General features: G+C 41.4%; 1 protein-coding gene across 1 annotated transcript; it reads right to left on the bottom strand.

Annotated features, from left to right (window-relative positions):
* Positions 1–1,260: 1,260 nt before the first annotated feature.
* aspscr1 (ASPSCR1, UBX domain containing tether for SLC2A4) lies at positions 1,261–18,158 on the bottom strand. Its single transcript, XM_022755583.1, has 17 exons — positions 18,062–18,158; positions 17,772–17,827; positions 16,965–17,079; positions 14,563–14,663; positions 13,760–13,817; positions 13,554–13,627; positions 12,819–13,383; positions 11,982–12,041; positions 11,603–11,742; positions 10,687–10,768; positions 10,514–10,580; positions 10,068–10,130; positions 8,869–8,921; positions 5,112–5,163; positions 4,921–4,990; positions 4,177–4,364; positions 1,261–1,574 (listed from the first exon to the last, which is right to left on the bottom strand). The coding sequence occupies exons 1-17, from the start codon at positions 18,149–18,151 to the stop codon at positions 1,564–1,566; spliced, it is 1,845 nt and encodes a 614-aa protein (XP_022611304.1). The 5' UTR covers positions 18,152–18,158; the 3' UTR covers positions 1,261–1,563.
* Between the last annotated feature and the right edge of the window lie 1,719 nt (positions 18,159–19,877).

Raw genomic sequence — 19,877 nt, 5'->3', positions numbered from 1 at the left:
ATTAATGCCAATATCTCATGGTTATCTTCTAAATAAATCTGACTACTTCTTCTGCCACTGACATAATCCCTCGTAAAATGTGTAGTTTTCACACTTTTTGTTTTTTGTACAGATAAAACATGTTAATCAGCCAGCTTTATAGGTCCTAGAAGTCTGTCTGTCTATCTGTCTGTCTACTACTCACAGCCCTAACTCCTCCTCATTTGTCCTTGGTCCAGCAGCCACCAGGGAGCGTCATTGTTGCAAAGCAGCAGCACTGCAGCTAAAAACACACCGAGGCTCCATGTGCTGACAGCACAGCTTTTCATTGCAGCCTCCCAACATCCAACTTTATGTAGAAAGCAAACTAGCAACTATGAGCAGCGACTGACTTTTGAATATTTTGACACCAAGTAAAAAACAGTTTGGAGACAGGAATAATTGACAACTGTGAGTTAACCTTTCCTCACTAACACACATCCAACACAAACTCTATAAATGGCCTGTGTAAGTGCCCATCGCTTTATTTGGCATCAAAGGCTCCAGGGGCAGTTGGAAGTAATTAATTTGCAAGAGGGAGACAGAGAGTGTGTGTGTGTGTGTGTGTGTGTGTGTGTGTGTGTGTGTGTGACAAGTGGATGGAATGTACTCCTCCCTCATACTCCCACCACACACACACACACTGCTCCCCTCTGTGTTCGGCCTCTTTTTGAAGTTCCTCCTGCAGCTAAAAGAGTGAATGAGGGGGCAGCTGGGGAGAGAGCTGAGGAACGTGTTCAGAGTGAGCGCCTGATGGTGACAACATGTGAAAATATGGCAGCATGCTGCTTGTTTACTGTTACCTGTAGACGGTCAGATAAGTCAGGGCATGTGAGAGTCAGAGGCAGCGTGAATTAGTGTTATCATGAGGTCTGTCCTGTTGGATCAAAGCTGTGGACTCCATGGATCCAGGAAGGCACCTGAAAAATGTCGAGCAACTCTTTAACTTTCCCTCTCACTCACACACACACACAGTAACTCTAACACATATACATATATCTGTGAATAGATAAAGGAGTTGTGACTGTTTCTCAATAGCCATCATGTTTAAAGTGCTCAGAAAAACTGAAGAATTTGAACATCATCTTCTGCTGATGCATATTGTCATTTGTAATTTGATTGAAAGCTTTCACAGCAGCTACTAAATTCACCTTGAGGTGAGTTTGTTTTATCAAATGGAAGAGTCATTTTAAACTTCAATACAAGACAAAGTAAGGCCAACTTTACTACAACAATCTTTATTCACTTTGCAATACATTTTCACCTGCTGAATAAAAGCAGCCTCTTCAGCGCTCTCTCCTCCCAGAGATCAGCTGGAATGATACACATCAATCGTCATGGCAATGAAATATTCATCATTTACAGTGGGGTTTAGCTCATTATTTTGACAGTTTGAAAACCTAGTTGAGTGCAGGCATCCTACACGATGGATTAAGTCCACTGCAGTCACAATGCTGAGCCTTTTTCACGGGGCAGCAGAGATTTAAGTGCTCTACTCGGTCTGCAAGACAGAGCTTCTCAGGCGTCTGTGGCGGTCAGGCCTCCTTATTTCTTACCTGTGCAGGAAACAAGAAACAGCAGTAAATAGCTTTTCCAATCAACAAACATAAACATCAACAACACATTAACAGTATCTTAGTATGACTGTAATAACTTTCTGGTAATAACAAAACTCACAATCTCATCAATACAAGTTTTACATTTTAAAAATAAATGACTTGCGCGCACACACACACACACACACACACACACACACACACACACACACACACACACACACACACAAGATCATCATGTATCCACTCTGTGCAAGATTTAAGCAAGTGTTGAATAATCTGCTTTGTAATCCATACTGAATTTGAAACAGACACTAGATATGCATTGAGAATCAGTAATAAAAAAACAAAAAACAAAAAGAAGAGCTTCATCCAGAAACTGTTTAAAAAAAAAAAAAAAAAACCCTGCACAACATGAAATATGTAATAAATCCTGTCAGCGTGGCATTGAAACAATAGTGATTATTATCATGCAAGAAGGAGAAGAAAACTTTTATTCAAAAGAAAGTCACCCGACGGCTGAAGACTGAAGTGTGTCGGCTCTAATCTTGATTCCTCTAAACGCACCAACACGCTCTGGAGTATCGTTCAGGACAAGTTAAATAACAGGACAAATTCAGTGCTGGACAAACAGTCTCAGATGGATCGTGTTGTAGTCTACTGTGTCTGTGTGTGTCGTCTGCAGGCTTCCACACATGAAGCCTGTAATTCCAGATTCAGCCCCCTCCCCTCAGTCTTTGTCTTTTAACTTTCCTCATGAAAGAAAAAGAAGCCACAACTTTCTTAAGAGACACACATGGATGCACAAAAAGATCAGCCAGAAATAAAACACAGAGAGAGAAAAGGAAGCAAAAACATCAATACGGTGACCACCAGAAACACCACAATAGAACAACAGAAAAGTGCCGTGCCTGGACCGACCACATGGGCTCGTGCTGTGTGATGTGGCCGAGTAGAAGGCTCTCTCCCTGGGCTCTGAGTGTCTGAAGTGGTCTCCTGGGCTGGAGGGGGTGACCATCCTGAACTAATTGGTTCATTGGTTCATCCTAACATGCATCCTTATCTTCTGAGTCATGAGGAATTCTGCTTTCAAAAGGCGATTTCCTATTGACTGTGGTTTTGGGGTTTGTGTGTGTGTCTTTACCATGACAAGAATCGTGTGGTTCAAAGCCTTCTGTTTCTTCTCTACAGAAGAAAAGGAAGCGATCTCTGAGGAGTAAAGCTGGAGGAGTGAAATATTTATTTCTGTGTCGACTGTGCACGAGTGTTTTCACACCTAATCTTTTTTGTGCGGTTCACATGAACTCTGGTGTGTTTGCTTGTTTGGTTTGGTGTGTTTGGGCTGGGGGCGGCACGGTGTTGCAGTGGGTCGCCTCACAGCAAGACGGTTCTGAGTTCGAACCCCGGGCCTGGGGCCTTTCTGTGTGGAGTTTGCATGTTCTCCACATGATTCAGGGGTTCTTTCCGGGTACTCCAGCTTCCTCCCACAGTCCAAAGGCATGCACGTTGGGTTAACTAGGTGTGGATGTGAGCGTGAGCGGTTGTTTGTCTCTGCATGTCAGCCTTGCGATAGACCGGCGACATGTCCAGGGTGTACCCAATGTCTGCTGGGATTGGTACCCGGGGACTGAATCATCCGTCACAAAGCCAAGAATTACCACAGCATATCATGACTAAGAGCTCAAATGGACAAAAAGACTGAAAAAAGCTAACAGCACGTGAAACTTATTCTGGCCCTTCCAAGAGCCTGAAGGGAGAGTGTGAGTATGAGTCTAACAGACAAGCTACAAGAATGTTATGTTAAACTTTAATGGATGTATTTCATGTTTCACTTTAAAACAAAAAGCTTTTAAGTTGAACGAGGATGACTAACTAATAGTGTTGTGGGGAAACTTTCCCAACAGGACTAGTCTGAAAGTGTTTTGTATCTCAGATGTAGTGAATAAACTGTGGAAACAACACATTAAGACTCTTATTCCCAGCATTTATGGCATGCTCACAATCACTTACTGCTTGATGAGCTCTTTGACACAGAAATAAAAACAAAGTTGAGTTAAGTGCTGTATGACCTGCCCACCAGGTCACCAGAATCCGATTTCAATATGTGGGAGCATGTAATGCTGATGATACAGGAGGACAGTCACCAGCACTATCCAATTAATGAGTTTACACACATTACATATTTACACCTCATAGTTTCTTGTAAAAAAACAAACAAACAAACAAACAAAAACTGTGTGAACACAAGCTGTACCAGGACCAAAAGGCAACGATGTAGCATCATCTGACCTGTCGCATCTGTGTCTATCATTTTTACAACCCAGTTCAGATGAAACACCACTCGCTTCTGTATGATGGAAGCCTCATACAGCCTCAACAACATCTGCGTTTCCATAGAAACCACACTGACACGTGTCCAGCAACGTATGACCAGAGATGTTGTAAGGACTTTGGAACAGCTACAGTAACTGGTGGTTGTGTGTGCTCGAGACAGCAGAACATAGAGGAGTACCCGCAGTTGAAGGTATCTTTCGTCACAAAGAAGTGGGCGGAGTTTATTCTAAACTGGGTTGTAAAAACAATAGACGCGTCCCGTCCTCACCTGGAAGCTTGAGCCATTTGGGCACCTTGCCCGGATCAGATCTGGTAGGTTTAGCAGCCTGGGTGCGTGCAGACGGGTCTTGCTCATCCTTTGTGCACCCACTGGTGTCTGCGGTCTGCTCTGGAGGAGGCAGCGGCTCCTCTGGGCCCACAGAGCTGGAGGAGGGTGTGGGGGACCAGAGCATGCAGCTGAGGTAGAAGGGAAAAAAGGTTGAAATTTTAAATGGGTCACCAGGAAAGTAACTTTGGAGGAGTGCAGGATGTTGTTTTTCGTTTTCTTGAGGAATTCATGTGTCTACTTAAAGCGGCTCTGTTTTGTGGCAGAGGAGCTGAACCAGAAATTAAATAACTGAGTAAGATAAAGATCTAAAACAGAGGAGGAGTAATGACCTTGTTAAAGAAGCAAAAGGACAACAGGTGGGGGTCACTTTTGGGAAATGGGCTCTATCTTTAGAGGTAGTGGAAAACGATGTGTGTGCGCGCGTGTGTATGTGTGTGTGTGTGTGTGTGTGTGTGTGTGTGTGTGTGTGTGTGGAGGAAATGAGGGCGCATGGGGGCACCTGCTGTTTAGGCAGAACCTCAAAGGGATTCCAATGATGACAGCTTTGTGACAGGAAAATAGGCTGGTTGCCGCGGGATACAAGTGCATATGTACACACCCAAATACACGCACGACCAGGCGCTCATTTAAACACACACACACACGCACGCACGCACGCACACACACGCACATGTACGCGCATACCTTGCAATGGATTCATTTGCTTGCAAGGGCGAGACGGAGGATTGAAGGAGTTCCCTCTTTATGTAAAAAGCTGTGGAGGAAACACACAAACACAATGTTAACTATTGTTCTGTTTTATCACATTCCTCAGTAATACACCAGTATCTAATTCAAATCAGCATATGAAAGAAAAGAACCGAAAAGACAAAAACCTGTTTTAACGTCAGAGCCGAAGTACACCAGCGCACCAGGAAACAAGTCAGCCTGCAGACAGAGACAGAGAGAGGAGAAATGAACAGAAGCCTTCAAAAATGTTTGGCACACAAGTCAATTTCTGCAAAACATGGAAAAATCCAAACAAAACTGCCTCCTGCTACACGCAAACCAATTGCTGTCGCCACATCCAAGCCAAAGTCAAGTTCATTTTTGAGGATGATTCATTGCTCGGGGATCTGAACCAGTAACCGTGGTACTTTGAAGCAGACCACAAAATGAGCTCCAATCAAATGGTTAGTGAAAACACTTTCACCCCTCAAGCACAACACTCCTCTCCAGTGATAGTCTTAATGGTTATAATGGACCAGTCGCAGGCAGATATTATCAACCGTACAATTATGAGGTAGAAACACAGACAGACAGGCAGGCAAGCAGGGCACACGTCTGACTCTAATAGAAAGGAGACAAACAAATCTAGTTTAAGAAAAAAAAACTGTCTCCTGCTCGTTTGCACATTCACATTCTCATGGAAGCAGAAGTACAAAGTTGTGTTGTATTAAAAACATAGTGGTAAATACAAAGATGAGTATTTGCTTCAGCTGGTGACCACCATGTGGCCAAAAACCACCAACAGGGACAAATCACAACTTTATTCTCAAGAAAAATATCATGAGTAATCCCTGCTTTTTTCCCTTTTCCTCCAGTTAGTGATTTCTCTCATGTAGAACTACCTTAAGATGAATAGGCTGTATGATATTGATTTTAATGGATTACATATTAAACATATGGAAACCAAAAAGGTGACTTAATTCTTCACACCAAACACTGAAGCAGTGGTAGCGCTTTATGAATCTTAAAAGAGGTACAGTATTATTTTATCATAGAGACAATAACAGTAAAGGTTGATGTAAAGTGATGTCTGCATGTGTAAGGTGTTTCTTACTCAATGCCCTATGGGAATGTTTTCATAGAGACTGGATGACATGGATTAATTTCTTTTACCTAACAGTCCTTTTTGTATCAATAATGACAGGCACCTGCAGCTGAGTCCCTGTGTAATGATCTTTACCTGTGTCTGCGTTTAACTGATGACTTCATGTTAGCAGGCTATTGAACATTTTCACAAGTAGCAGTATGAACAATGTCGACCACTTGGACAATAATTCACCAGAGGTCTCAGAGAGCTGCCACAGGTCTCACGGTGACCTCCATCACTTGTTCCCCTCTCACAGGAACATGTCAGAAGGCAGATTTATGATTGACTTAACTGTACTGCAAGTGACAATGTGCCTTGAATACGTTCTTTATTCTCCCCATGACACTTTTTTGATAACCTAGTCATGGATTTGTTTGTATATTTTATTAACAATTTGTTTAATTTGTAGTTTTTGGAAGAAATTTGACTTGTATACATTTTTAACCTAAAATGAGTCAACATTTAAATTAAATTTTCCTTTTACACGATATCACATACAGTCGTCTCAGACTTTTACTGTACGTAGCCGTTAAGTGCTCATTAAAGAAACCTCTTACAAGATTCTCGTTTCAAAAGGACTTAGTTTAAAGCATTAAAAAGCAGCCGGAAGCTGTGTTTTCAACCAACTCCTGGATCTAACTGTAACATTATTACCTAACACTGTTGAGCTACTAGTGATGGTGAGCTACAGCATCATTTGTTATTTCAGCCAGAAAAACAGAAAGTTGTTGGTGAGAAATGAGAAGCTGCTCTTGTGCCGGGTGAGAACGGACTTACAACAGGTGTAGCTTAGCAAACAGTCCGTTGACAGACTAATTGGTGCTGAAAAGCCGTCAAAGTGCCATCAGTGACACATTTTCCATGTAGCTCAGCCCGACACTGTTTCAAACCAGCAGTGTCAAAAGATATGGCTGTCGCTGGGATTAGGCGGGTTTACCCTCCACTACAGCCGATCTTACACACACTGTCCTTTCTCTCTCTGCCCCCCCCCCCCCCCAACCACCCCCAACCACCCCACCCCCACCATCACTTAACTGGTTGCTAAATTGCGGAACACGCTGGCCTAATTGCTATTATCACAGCCCTGTGAGCAGGAAACAATGTGTTACAGTGGAACAACGGGCATTCCTGCTATCCCGCTCCCTCTGGCAGCCGCACTTCCACTCGGGATAAGACAGGGCAACGGGACAAGATCTGTGAGTGTGTGTGTGTGAGAGTGAGAGAGAGAGAGTATGAAAAACATATAAGAGAGGAATGGAAAGAGAGAAAGAAAAAGAGGCAGAATAGATCCTGATGGAAGACAGAGGGAGAGACGGATGAGGGAGGGGACGCCTGGTATCAAAGGGCTTCTGGGTTGGGAAACATTCCTTTCCTGACATGACACAAAGTGATTAAAGTGTGTGTCTGTGTGTCTGTGTATCTGTGTGTGTGTGTGTGTGTGTGTGTGTGTGTGTGTGTGGGTGCGTGCACTCATGTCTATGTGACATGACAAAAAAAAAAAAGATTAAAGATTCTTTGTGTGTGTCAAAGATTGATGTATAGACAGGGAGACGGAGCCAGTTGTAGTGTATGTGTGTGACATGACACCATGGGGATTAAAGATTTTGTTTTTGTGCACTTTAATGCTTTTAAGTCCCTAATGGATAGAGACACGGGGGTGACGGAGGGGGGCTGAGGCACAAGAGAGGGTCGAAGAGAGAGGGATAGTAGTGGTGGTAGAGGTAGAGAGGGGCTGGGCAGAAGAGAGGAAAGACAGAAAAGCCGGAGTTGGGGTACATGAGAGGGCCGTGTCGTGAAAAGCAGACGGGGAGAGTTCAGAAAGGGACAAAAAGATGAAAAACAAAGAAACGCAGACGACTTGAGAACATCAGATTTGATTCAGAGAGATCGTGGCACCAGAAGGACACACACACACGCACACACGCATATTTCAAAGTGTGCTTTTGAGGATCGTTATCTTTTGTAGCAGTCCCTCTGAGGAGCTGAATCTTGTTCATCATCACAACACGATATCACTTCAAACAACTTTCTCTTCCTCCCCTTCGTTCCTCCACTTTTTCCTTCGTCTGCTTCAGATTGAGTCAAAGTGTCAAAAAACAGGAGCATGGCACTCACTGATGACGAAAATGTTCTAGTTAATCTAAAATAATGTATGTAAAAAATAAAAGAACAAGGAGGGCTGAGAGAGTGTGTGTGTGTACCAGAGAACAACTTTTTTGTTTTTCATTTGTATGTCTTCATTCTCAACGGTTTCACTATACGGATCACTCTGAACTCAAAGGCAACAAAACATCAAGGCTGCCCATTGCTCTATGTATGTGTGTGTGTGTGTGTGTGTGTGTGTGTGTCAAGATCAAAGCGGGGCCTGTATTAACCCCATGTGCCAGTCTGGGAAAAATCAAGCCCAGCTGGGGTCAAGGACAGTGGAGAGGGGGGAACAAGTGTGAGAGTGTGTAGGGGCGAGAGAAGAGGGGGAGAACGGGAATGTGGTGGGGCTTTGAAGAGGAGAGAGGGACCAGCCGATACATTTTACAGTCAGTCTGTCTCTGTGTGTGTGTGTGTGTGTGTGTGTGTGTGTGTGTGTGTGTGTGTGTGTGTGTGTGTGTGTGTGTGAGAGAGAGAGTTTCAAAGATGGAAAGTCAAAGGTTTACAATTGTTGTTTTCTGGAGTTTCATTGTGATGTGGTTTGTTTGAGTCATCAGTCAATCATTCTGTTTGTTATTGTGCTTCGAATAAAGTGCTGCGACACGCTTAAATGACAATGTGAGGATTCTTACCTGGAAAAGTGTCGCTGAGGGGTCGTCCAAAATGGTTTTTGGGGGTGTGATGACTGAAAGAAAGTTTTGAGCAAATAAAAGGTGAAGGATTAATAAGGCTTAGTCGTTACTAACATATAAACATGCTGGAACTACTGGAGAGTTAAATTTGACAAAGTGATTTAAAAAAAAAAATTGATTACACATTGATTGTAGACATGTGATTTGTTAAACTGCGAGCTTTTCTAATACAATGTGAACCGTTTTCATCTAAAACAAATGCTGCTGTGTAACAATGTTTCGTCCACATCAAGAGACATCGTACATGAGGAAGACCGAATTGATTTCACTGCTTTTCAGGAAATTATGAATAACAGCAAGTCAGCTGTGGAAACACTCAAAACATTTTTGTACACAAAAGTAAATCAAGTCAAAATAGACCTGTGAGGTATGTGTGGAGAATTCGGCCACTATGACAATAAGGTTTGGCTTTTGTCATCAAACTGGCTCTAATGCACTGAGAAACTGGGAGATAAACTAAAACAATATTTCGCAGTCTGTAAAGAACACTGTAAGTGAGAAATGCTGACAAAAAACACACTTAAATCCAGGCAATGTCAGTTTTGCATTATTATTCAATATTTGACAGTAGAGGCAAACAAGAAACATGGGGATAGATATAGTAGATGACAAGTAACACAAGTCCCCTGCCAGCTTCAAAGCAGGAATATTGGTATTGTACATGGTTTGTCGCTTAGACAACTTGATCTCAAGTACGCCATACTGATCGGGTTAATATGAGATCTGGGAACACGGCAACATGGGGAGTCAGGGGTAGAAACACGAGCGGACAGACAATCAGATCAGGTTTTAAACAAACTTAAAGATCAGCCAAACTTATTTGTAAGAGAAAACAAAGGCGACCAAATCTGTGCGTTCTACACATCCACCATAGTTTACAGGCCAACTTCTTGGTTCAGCTTTGACCTCCCATACTTTCCTGTGCAACCAGGGGTTATTAACATTATTTAGATAATTTGATAATCCACTGGCTTGTTTACAACCTGTCTGATTATCTAACTACAATTTTTTTTTAATTATATATATATATATATAATAAAATATCCATATATATATATACATATATATATATATATACATATGGATATTGATGCTTGATGATGTTGTGATTAATTAGTGGGAATGTAAATGACACTTACACAGGTAGAAACTGAGCTGAGGATCCTCCAAGTGACTCCTCACAAAGTGCCTCACAGCACCAACTGGACACAAAACACACACAGAGAGCATCAAGCAAACGGATCTATGTGCAGCTCCATTAGTCACTGTGTGGAGTAAAAATCATTTTTCAGATGGAATTTCCCTCCAATTTGTTGTTCTGTTGCTTGTCGTGTTGCTGTTGGGGCTGAGGTGGATCTAATCCCTGGAATTACAGACCTGTCTCATTCTTTCTGTCTCTCTGTCACTCTGGTGTGGCTACAGTCATAAATGTGGTGAGGGAGCCGCAAGTAGCTTTAACATTGCAGCCATACCTGTGGCTAGCCAGCTGAAATGAACACCCCACCCCACCCCCCACCCCCAACACACACACACACACACACACACACACACACACACACACACACACACACACACACACACAGACCTGTCTCCAGGGGCCTGAAGAAGCCTTGTAGAATATGTCTGTCTGGAAACTGGACCCTCAGGACCACCTGGAGACACACAGGGGTAGTTGCTTATTTTAAATCTGTAGATTTCAAACAAACACAGAATAGAAAAAAACAGGATTGTGATAATGTGTTTGTGACTTGTACTCACTTTGGGATATCTGTCCATCTTCTCCTTCATCTGGGCTTCTCTCAGAGATTTAGTCATCAGCGGTGCCTCCTCCATTAACTTCCTAAAGCAATGAGCGAGAAAGAGACAGACTAAGTTACAATGAAATGAGCTGTGAAATAAAAAGCAGACTTTGGAACCGACAATGGGAAAGATGAGCAGAGAAAAAAAAGAGATCAATGTTTCCTCTTCTGCCTTTACTCGTGTGTGGCCGTGTATGCGTGTGTGCGTGTTGGAGGTAGAGACGAATTGCTGTGGTCGGTTTAATTCCACCCTTGGTAATTGCAGTCATTGACACGGTAGTAGCGTAGCCATGAGGCAGCCAGCTAAGTCAATATAGAGGGAGATTAAAGGATGTACACGGTGAGGTCTCAACCTGATGGTGTTTGGTCGATGACTGGAAGATAAACGTCTATGCAAAACAGGCTCACTAATTGCTCTCTGTGTGCCATATTTAGAAGCTTTTGTAGTGTGCGTGGTGTCTTATAAATGAGAACATGTTTGCAAACACACACAATGTCTCAACAGCTGTGGTCTTTTGCGGCCACATCCAGAGAGTGCAGAGTAAACTCGTCCGCATCTGTTTTGAAGAAGCACTCATAAATAAATAAAAACTTCAAACTCACAATAAATAAAAACTTCAAAACACACGCAGTGATGCCCAGCATTCTCCCTGCCTATGGCCTCTCATCACTGCTATGGTATTCTGCAATTAAGGGTTATACATCGACAAAACACCACAGGACCAACTGCCAAACTAACTAATTATCTGTTACAAACAGTGCAGGAACACATCTCATCCAGACGTGTTTCTGCAGCAACAAAGTATTTATACTAAATATCACACACAGCCCTCTGACCCACAGTCAACCACCTCTATTCATTTGCTCCTTCCCACCTCTCGCTCTTCAGCTGGGCGAAGCGCTTCCGCACGTCATCCATTGTTATTTCAAAAAACTCATCGGGCAGATCCCCGTGCTCCTCGGACTGATGGGACATGGAGTCCAGGTGGTAGATGAGAGGCTCCCTCTCCACTGGCTGCAGAGAGAAAGTGGGAGAAAAAAAGCAAATAGACATAAAAGTGTTGACACTGATGTTTTCATCTAAAGCACCCTGAAACATCATGACGGCCTGAATGGGAATCAAGCACTTAAATGATGAGTCAAAAAGATTATTCTGTGTCCATTAAAGATAGAAATCTAAAACAAGGGAAGCAGATGAACTCTAATAAACAGGTTAAAGGGCAGAAACCTATGACTGGGAACAAATAGGTTTACCTCCAAGAACTTCTCCCCATGATCCATATCCTCATCTGGCTGATTGGAGGTGGCTTGACGCTGTGAAAGGAACAGAAAAGGCTCCCAATTACACTGTGTTGTTTGTAAAGAGATTATTGTGTTAACGTCTGTTTCCAAGGTTGAGAATGATCTTTCAATTTTAAGCCAAATGGTGAGTAATCCAGTGAAATCTGCCGATGGAGATGGATGGATTTCTTGAAGCTAGCATAAAGGTTGTCGCACTTTGGCACATGATCTGACTTTAAAAGTAGGTAGAAAGCGTTGCTATGGGCGTTCAGGTTGTCTAATGGTTAAAACATACATCACATAACTGCAGCTCTCCCACTTTGATTCCAGCTGGGGACCTTTGTTTGCATGTCATACCCCTCACTCTATCCCCACATGTCTTGTCTATCTCTACACTGTCCACTATAAAAATTAATATACCAAAAAATAATCTTACGATATCTCTAATACAAGCAATTAAATTCCCACATAAATGTTCTAATAAGATGTTTGGAACATTAATGTATCAACCGTGCAACCTACTCTGCTTTAGCTGAAAAATAATACTTACTTACTTACTTACAACAAGTTTAGTAATATGGACATGGACGAAAAGTCCTTAAAGTGCTCAAAAAATGGGAATTTAAACATATACAGGACAATCTGCTGGATGGACAGTGTTGAGATTGTTTTCTTAAAAATGAAATAATCTCAAAATGCAAACTGTGCTTTACAAGATTATTTATCTTGGATAAGAAAAAAGACTTAAACATCACAAAACAAGATCTTAGGACTTTCTTCATTTGAACTTCTTGTAGTGATATTGCTCACCTTGGTGTTAGCACCGTGGCTGGATTTGGCTTTCTTGGCTTTGGGTGATTCTACTGAAGCAGTCAGGGCTGACAGAGATGAGGATGAAGACAGTGAGCGTTCAACCACTCCTCCCCGTGGGCCCCCGAGGCGTTGACCACCTCCAGAGAAGGGAATGAATGGGGCCGATGGAGCAGAGGAGGAAGAAGAAGATTGATGAGAGCTTAATCCTGATGGCCCCGCTTCCTCACCATCTTCCTCTGGCGCTCCTCTCTCAACGTGGGGGACCTTTGGCCGAACTGCATCCTGGGGGTTCAAAACCTCTTCCTGTTGAACTAAAGTGTGTGGAAGTGTGCTTGTGGCAGAGGCAGGACTTGGCGCAGGCAGGGTTTCCACTGGCCTATCGGGGCTTGAATTTATAACTGGCATGTCTGTTGTTGTCTCTGGATGTGATGGAGCAGGATCGGGCTTAAATGACGAGCTAGGTCTGGTTTCCTTGGCAACAGGAGTTGTTGGCATAACAGCTGTTTCAGTGGCTTGTCTGCCATCTTCCTCTCCAGGAGTTTTGTTCTTTTTGAGTAAAAACCTTAAAGAGAAATTGTAACAATAGCTTTACCATAAGCATAAACTCTAATTGTGATTTCCAGCATTGTACAGTTTACATGGTATATTAACTGTAGTTTAAATAGGTTTTTGTCTGAATTATTATTAAAACCACACAAAAAACATGTGTAAGGTTTGAAATAAGTTGTCTACCTGACAATGGCACTTCCTCCTGTGAGACCCAGAGACTTCAGAGTGGCCTTCTTTAGTGCTTCTTCACCACTCACCTACACACACACACACACACACACACACACACACACACACACACACACACACACACACACACACACACCTGTTTTACCATAAAACTCACTTTCATGTCATGAAAAAGGGAGAGTTGAAGGAACATTGCATACCTCGTCTCTCATGTAAACACACACGGGAGTGGATCCTGCCTCAGACAGCTCTGACACGCTGGAGTAAGGTGGTGACAGTAAGAAAAAAAGATATAAAAATTTAGGATGAATGATTTTTATTTGTTTAAGCTGTGACAAAACAAAACCCAGAAGTGAGTCTCTCTTGTTGAGGGAAGTCAGCTCTGTGATTTTACAACAAAACCTCATGCGATGCAGTGGCACGCTGTCTGCATGTGTAAACCATGTGTGCAAAATCCCGTGTAGAAAGTAACTGAACCATAAATGTTTTACAATTGTTCTCCTCAATAGTGAAAATCAAAGCTTCCCCCTCTGCTTCACAACATTCCCAGAGCTTTTACGCTGGCGTGGAGCTAATATTCATTTCATGGAAGTGTAACTTCCTTGGAAAAGGATTAGGATATGGAGTGATGTCATTTAATAGAGATGAGATGAGGGCTGGACGGACACATGAGCACCTGGGACCTCACAGCTGGAACTACTGAGTAACAGCTGCGTGTGTGTGTTTGAATGAGTGGTGGTGATGTGTGGGAAAGCTTAAACTTCAGTAGAGGAGTGGTGAGAAGAAAGGATGTTATCTAACACAGTGTTGGCCTGTGTTCATTCCTGCACAATGACCACCTTCACCTTTCCGGTTTAGTGGAAAGTAAAGGCAAACACACACAAATACACACACGCATCTGTCATCTGTACTTGTGAGGACCATATTGGGGCTGGGAGGAGGTATCAATATATATCAGAGTAGAGCACATGCACACAAACTCTGTACATGCACATACACACACCTGATCTGAGGGAAATTTGTCAGCAGCTCCCACAGACTCTGTCCACAAGAGAAGGAACCCTGGAGCCGAGAGCCATCCTCCATCTGAAGCGCAATCCGCACCTGATGGATTTGCCATAGTAACACGCAACTGTAGTTTAATCGTAAGACCAAAAACACACAAATACATGAGCACACATGATCCAGGAATAAACAGCATGTGTCAGTTATCAATTATCAGTCCATCTACACCCCTTGGGCTGGGACCCCAGGCCACCAGGATAAAACCTAGAATAAGATAAGAAACCACTTAAAAAGGTAAATCACAAGCAAAAAACAAAAACAAATTGGGAACCGCTGCATTAACACTGCACATAACATGCATATTAAACATGCCCCACTGACCTTTTCTTCAGATTATTTAACAATTTCAGTTGCCTTTAAACACTATAACATACAAAAGAGGTGGATGCAAACATGTCTTAACCTCAAACCTTCCACATTGCAGGAATATGTGACAAAAAGTTTCCTTAAATGCAGAAAAGGAAACACACAACATTAAGTATCATCTCCCTAGGTGGCCGTTTGTAGGTTCTTGGCTCAAAAGTCTTGACCCATTTTGCAGAAAGAAAAATCTTTGATAACCAAACTTGATTAAGCTGCACATCTGGGCCTACCTCAGTCTGAAATGAGTAACACCAGGCATAAGTGCGAGTCTCTGTTGTTGTTTCTCCCTTTGAGTCATTCTACGAGTTGTTTATGTTTACTCAACAACTGTGTTGTAGGGCACAGACAGCATGCTGCATGTCGGCACACCAGGAGAGATGAAAAGGGTGCCTTGGCTGTCAACAGCCAAACATGAAACACTCTCACACACCAGTTTGGCTGACGTGAATGTTGGGAGAGACTCTGTGTGTGCACGTGTGTGTGTGTGTGTGTGTGTGTGTGTGTGTGTGTGTGTGTGTATATAAAATCTGTGAGGTATCAACAGTCAACCATCCATCAAATGAACAAGAACAACAGATCAAACCCAGCCGTGATTTTACTGCTTAGATTATGATGCCATGAGGTCATAGGAAACTACAGCTCAGCTACAACAAAGTGTTTTTTTGGAAACAAATCAGAGAGAAAGCACAGACTGAGAATTTATACATTTTCAGGTATGAACAATAAGAACCCACATATATGGCCAACCAAAATAATGAAATAATATAGATTTTTCAATATTAGGCTACATATCATCTGGGGTTTTATTTCCCCACAAATAATTATGGGTGGGACAAATTCTTGATATCTTGATAAAGTTTCATGTGATAAGATACTAACACTCCGGCATGAGGATCACTATAGTTTGTGTTGCATTATTTAGGCAGAGGTATTCTCTTTCATTCCTGCAAATATTTCCTCTTTAAACTCGGCTTCTGCCAATATTAGGATTTTCTGACACTGCAATCATGGCACATGTGCCCATGTTGCTGTGTGACACAGATTCTCTGCATTTTGTTACAGGGCTTCATCACACCTGTAGTGAAGTACATCTTTGATTATTTTCTGGTACAATACAGGTGATACTAATGGTACTTAATCATCATACTGTGAGATGCAGATGGACAACAAATTTAAGTAACTACATGGTTTGACGGCTATGAAAATTATGTAAATCACATGCTATGGCCTTCACTGTCATCAGATCTCAACTTAACTGAACAACCTGTAGAAGATTTTGACCGACATGAAAGACATCACTCTCCTCCATCATCAAAACATCAAATGAGGGAATGCTTGTGGTGAAACAAAATCTAACAGAGATATTTTGTTGGTTTCCTGCTCCAGGCTAGCTCATAGTTAGATATTTGACCGTTCTACCTGAATAAATGCCTCCATAAGTTTGGCCACACTAACCATGTCATTATTTGTCAGTGCCATCCACCTCTGCTTCCACACGTACAGTAGATGCCAAAGGTATCCTAACTAATACATCTATGTGGATTTGGGACATGAGGGAATTCTTAGCCAATAAATTAAATTTTCTTGATTATGAAAGTGATAAAAACTATTTACTCTTAGTTGTACTTGATGTACAAAATATCTTCCATATTTTTGGAATGACAGTTTTTTGTTTTTCGTGTCTTCTTTACAAACATGTAATGTACAGTCCACATGTTTAAAAACTATATTTATGTGATAAGCTTACAGTTTCATGTTTCACCAAGTCTAGTAGGGTTACCAGTGATTATGACTAGCAGAGGCAATCACCATACATACCCCTACATTTTATATTTAGATAATAGACATGTATATCTATGTTTTATACATGTATATTATTATGAGTCTTTATTCTGCAGTCAGCCACCACAGTTTAACGCAGCTCATCCTCTGTCTGTCCTGATCCCTGTCACTCTCTCTCACACACACACAACTAACCTGGCTGTCGGCTACAGCCTGTTTCCTTGCACTTGTCACCATTTCCAATTTAGCATTGTTGGGCAGGTTGGCAAACCTCCATGGCACCGTAAGGTCAATAACAGTCCTCTGAAACCTGTCGTAGAGTGATGACAGAGGAAAGGAAAGTGAGCATTCCTATATTATAATACAAAATAATCAGAACCATTAAATTTGACGATATATCACTATTCTAGAGATGCTGAGTTTTCCTGTCATTAAAAATAAGAAAAGAAAAAGAATGATGTGATTGCTGAGGGCACATTGGGTCAGGGCATTCAAATTAAGTAACAACAGTCACTTTGATTTTTCTCTTGTGCTAAATTGGAAGGAAGTCTATTAATTCTTTCCTGAGCTTTATCTCACGTTTTCAAGTAATATAAATTAACACATTTTCATCTTTTTTCTTTTATGTTGCTAGCCTGTGGATGTTCAAATACACTTTTTCACTTTAACATATACATATTTCACCTAAATAGGTTGGGACAGGCCCAAGCTGCTTGCGATAACAATAAAACAATTTCTTTAACTGGTTAAATATCAGCAGCCATATCAGTTATTATACACTATTGTTCACTACTATTAACTTCTCAAACTTTATATCTCACGCATCGTACTGTATTCAGTCTGCGTGTGGCTTATTTACCTATCCAGGTGTATTTAGAAGCAGCCTCTGCTCAGGGCTTAAATTATTAAAACGTTTCAGGCTGGGGATTAAAAGCCGACATTAGATTCATTTTACGTGTCAGTACTGTGACGGATACATGAACGAAGTGACAGCTTACTCACTTCAAACCGTGATCGTCTGGGTCGAATCCGTGCTTTTTGCAGACGTCCTCCAGCACCTGAGGATGGCAGATATAAGCGCAATGTCACAAATTAACTTATACCACCTAATGAGTAAATCAATTAGATTTCGCCGGCACGAAAACAGAAACTGATCTGTCACTGGCTAACAACTGTTAGCCAAACAAGCTAACTCAGAGGAGAATACTTTGCGCTGGTTTGAGAACAAACGAACAGAATGAAACAACTCTTGTACATCGGAAAATACAAAATGTTCTTAAAACACAACTTACCTGTAATAACGGTGTGTTTGGAGACACCTTAACTGTTTGTCTTCTCCCATTTGGAGTGAGAACCGTTACAGCTGTACCGATAGCTGCCATTGTATGTCGTGACGTCACTGTGTTTGTTTGAATAAACTTTATTGACTCTTCACTGGAAAAAGGATGTAACGAGTCAGTTCACCCATAGTATAAGAACAAAGAGTGAATGGAATTTTGTTTGTGGTGCATTACATTCATTTGTTACATTTTTTTGTGTCTGAAACAATGACTTGAACAATCAGAACAGATTTCACTGTTTTAATAGAAACAACTGAGAAAAATCTGTATGAAAACCAATGTATTTTTTATATATTCCAAATATTAAAGAAATTACTCATGAGCCACAAATTTAGATTATGCTCGTGTCAAAAGTATGACTATGTCACTTCAATACATACAGACAATTCACAAATTAAAGGAAAATTGAATAAATATGTAGAGAAACAATGAATGATGAATGTGATGTTTCCATAAAGTTGGGCATACTACTACATGATATAGTGGGCCCTTTTCACTGATGATATTTTGACATGTAACAGTAGAAAAAGCACAGATGTAAATAATAAAAATTATCGATGGTTGAATTCCATGCAGATGTGTCAGTCCCAGGGCTCTGTGTACCTTTATAGGTCATCTTGCTTGTGTAAATGTAACCAAATCATTTATTAAAAATGTTGATAAACTTATATCAGAACCTGATACTGACATATTAATTTCATTTAATTTTCATAACAGTAATCTTGGAGCCTGAAATTTTGAAATAATTTGCTATCCGAAACAATATGAAGATCATTATTTTTGTCCTGACCTTTAATATAACCTATTCAAAAACACAAAAACTAAACAAGCCCTCCTACTTCAAGCACAGTGATCCTCACAAGAGAAGAAGATAGATCCTGTATGTAAAGGGCAACAACATCTCCAATCTGTTCCCCATATGGACGACTTCATATATGTACCATGTGCAGTTTGACAGATGACCTTTAAAGAAACATAAGGAATCAAGGCCGTTTTCTCTCAGCAAGAATCAAATTGGATCAAAGCTGGAATCAGACTGGACAGACAACACGACACATGGTGCCAACAGATGGAGAGGTGTGAGGCCACAGCTTCAGAGCGTATGTAAATGACTGACTGACCACTTCAGATACAAGTCAGAGTCCACCTGGGAGAAAGAGGGAGAGGGAGAGAGAGAGAGAGGTGAATACAGCTCTTCAGTTCTGGGGGGAAATTGCCGCCGTCTGAATAAACAAACAAACAATCAGTTTCCTTCCTCACTCAGCAGGATAGAGACTTCAAAACTATGCCAGAATGGAGTGCAAGCACATGAAGGCATCTGTGCTGGGAGTTTGTAAAGTTCTACACATTTTTACAAAAAAAGACTTCAATCACAGATTAATGAATGGTAAAAAGATATGCATAATAAATACAGGGTTTCCTTACTTGTAAATCCTATCAAAGTCAGAAAACTAAAATCTAATGGGAGTATGTTGCCGAATGGCAGTGTTAAAGTGGATGTGGTTTAGATTTTTTATTCTAAGTCTAATTCATAATGTGTTTTGTTGCTTTGAAGACACTAAAAAAAGGGCTTTATGTGACGATGAGGCAAATTAACTTTAAAAAGACATTCTGTAGATCAGTGGTTCTCAAAGTGGGGTCTGGGGATCCCCAGGGGTCCTTGAAGGGTTTCCTGGGGATTCCAAGCAGAAAGGGGAATCATTTATTTTCACTATAATTCCATCCATAAGGAACACAATGACATAATGTGTGACTATTGGTCATGGGT

Source organism: Seriola dumerili, unplaced genomic scaffold, assembly GCF_002260705.1.
Source record: "Seriola dumerili isolate Sdu_G_001 unplaced genomic scaffold, Sdu_1.0 BDQW01000230.1, whole genome shotgun sequence".
Taxonomy (NCBI): Eukaryota; Metazoa; Chordata; class Actinopteri; order Carangiformes; family Carangidae; genus Seriola; species Seriola dumerili.
This window is presented reverse-complemented; position numbering and strand designations above follow the sequence as displayed.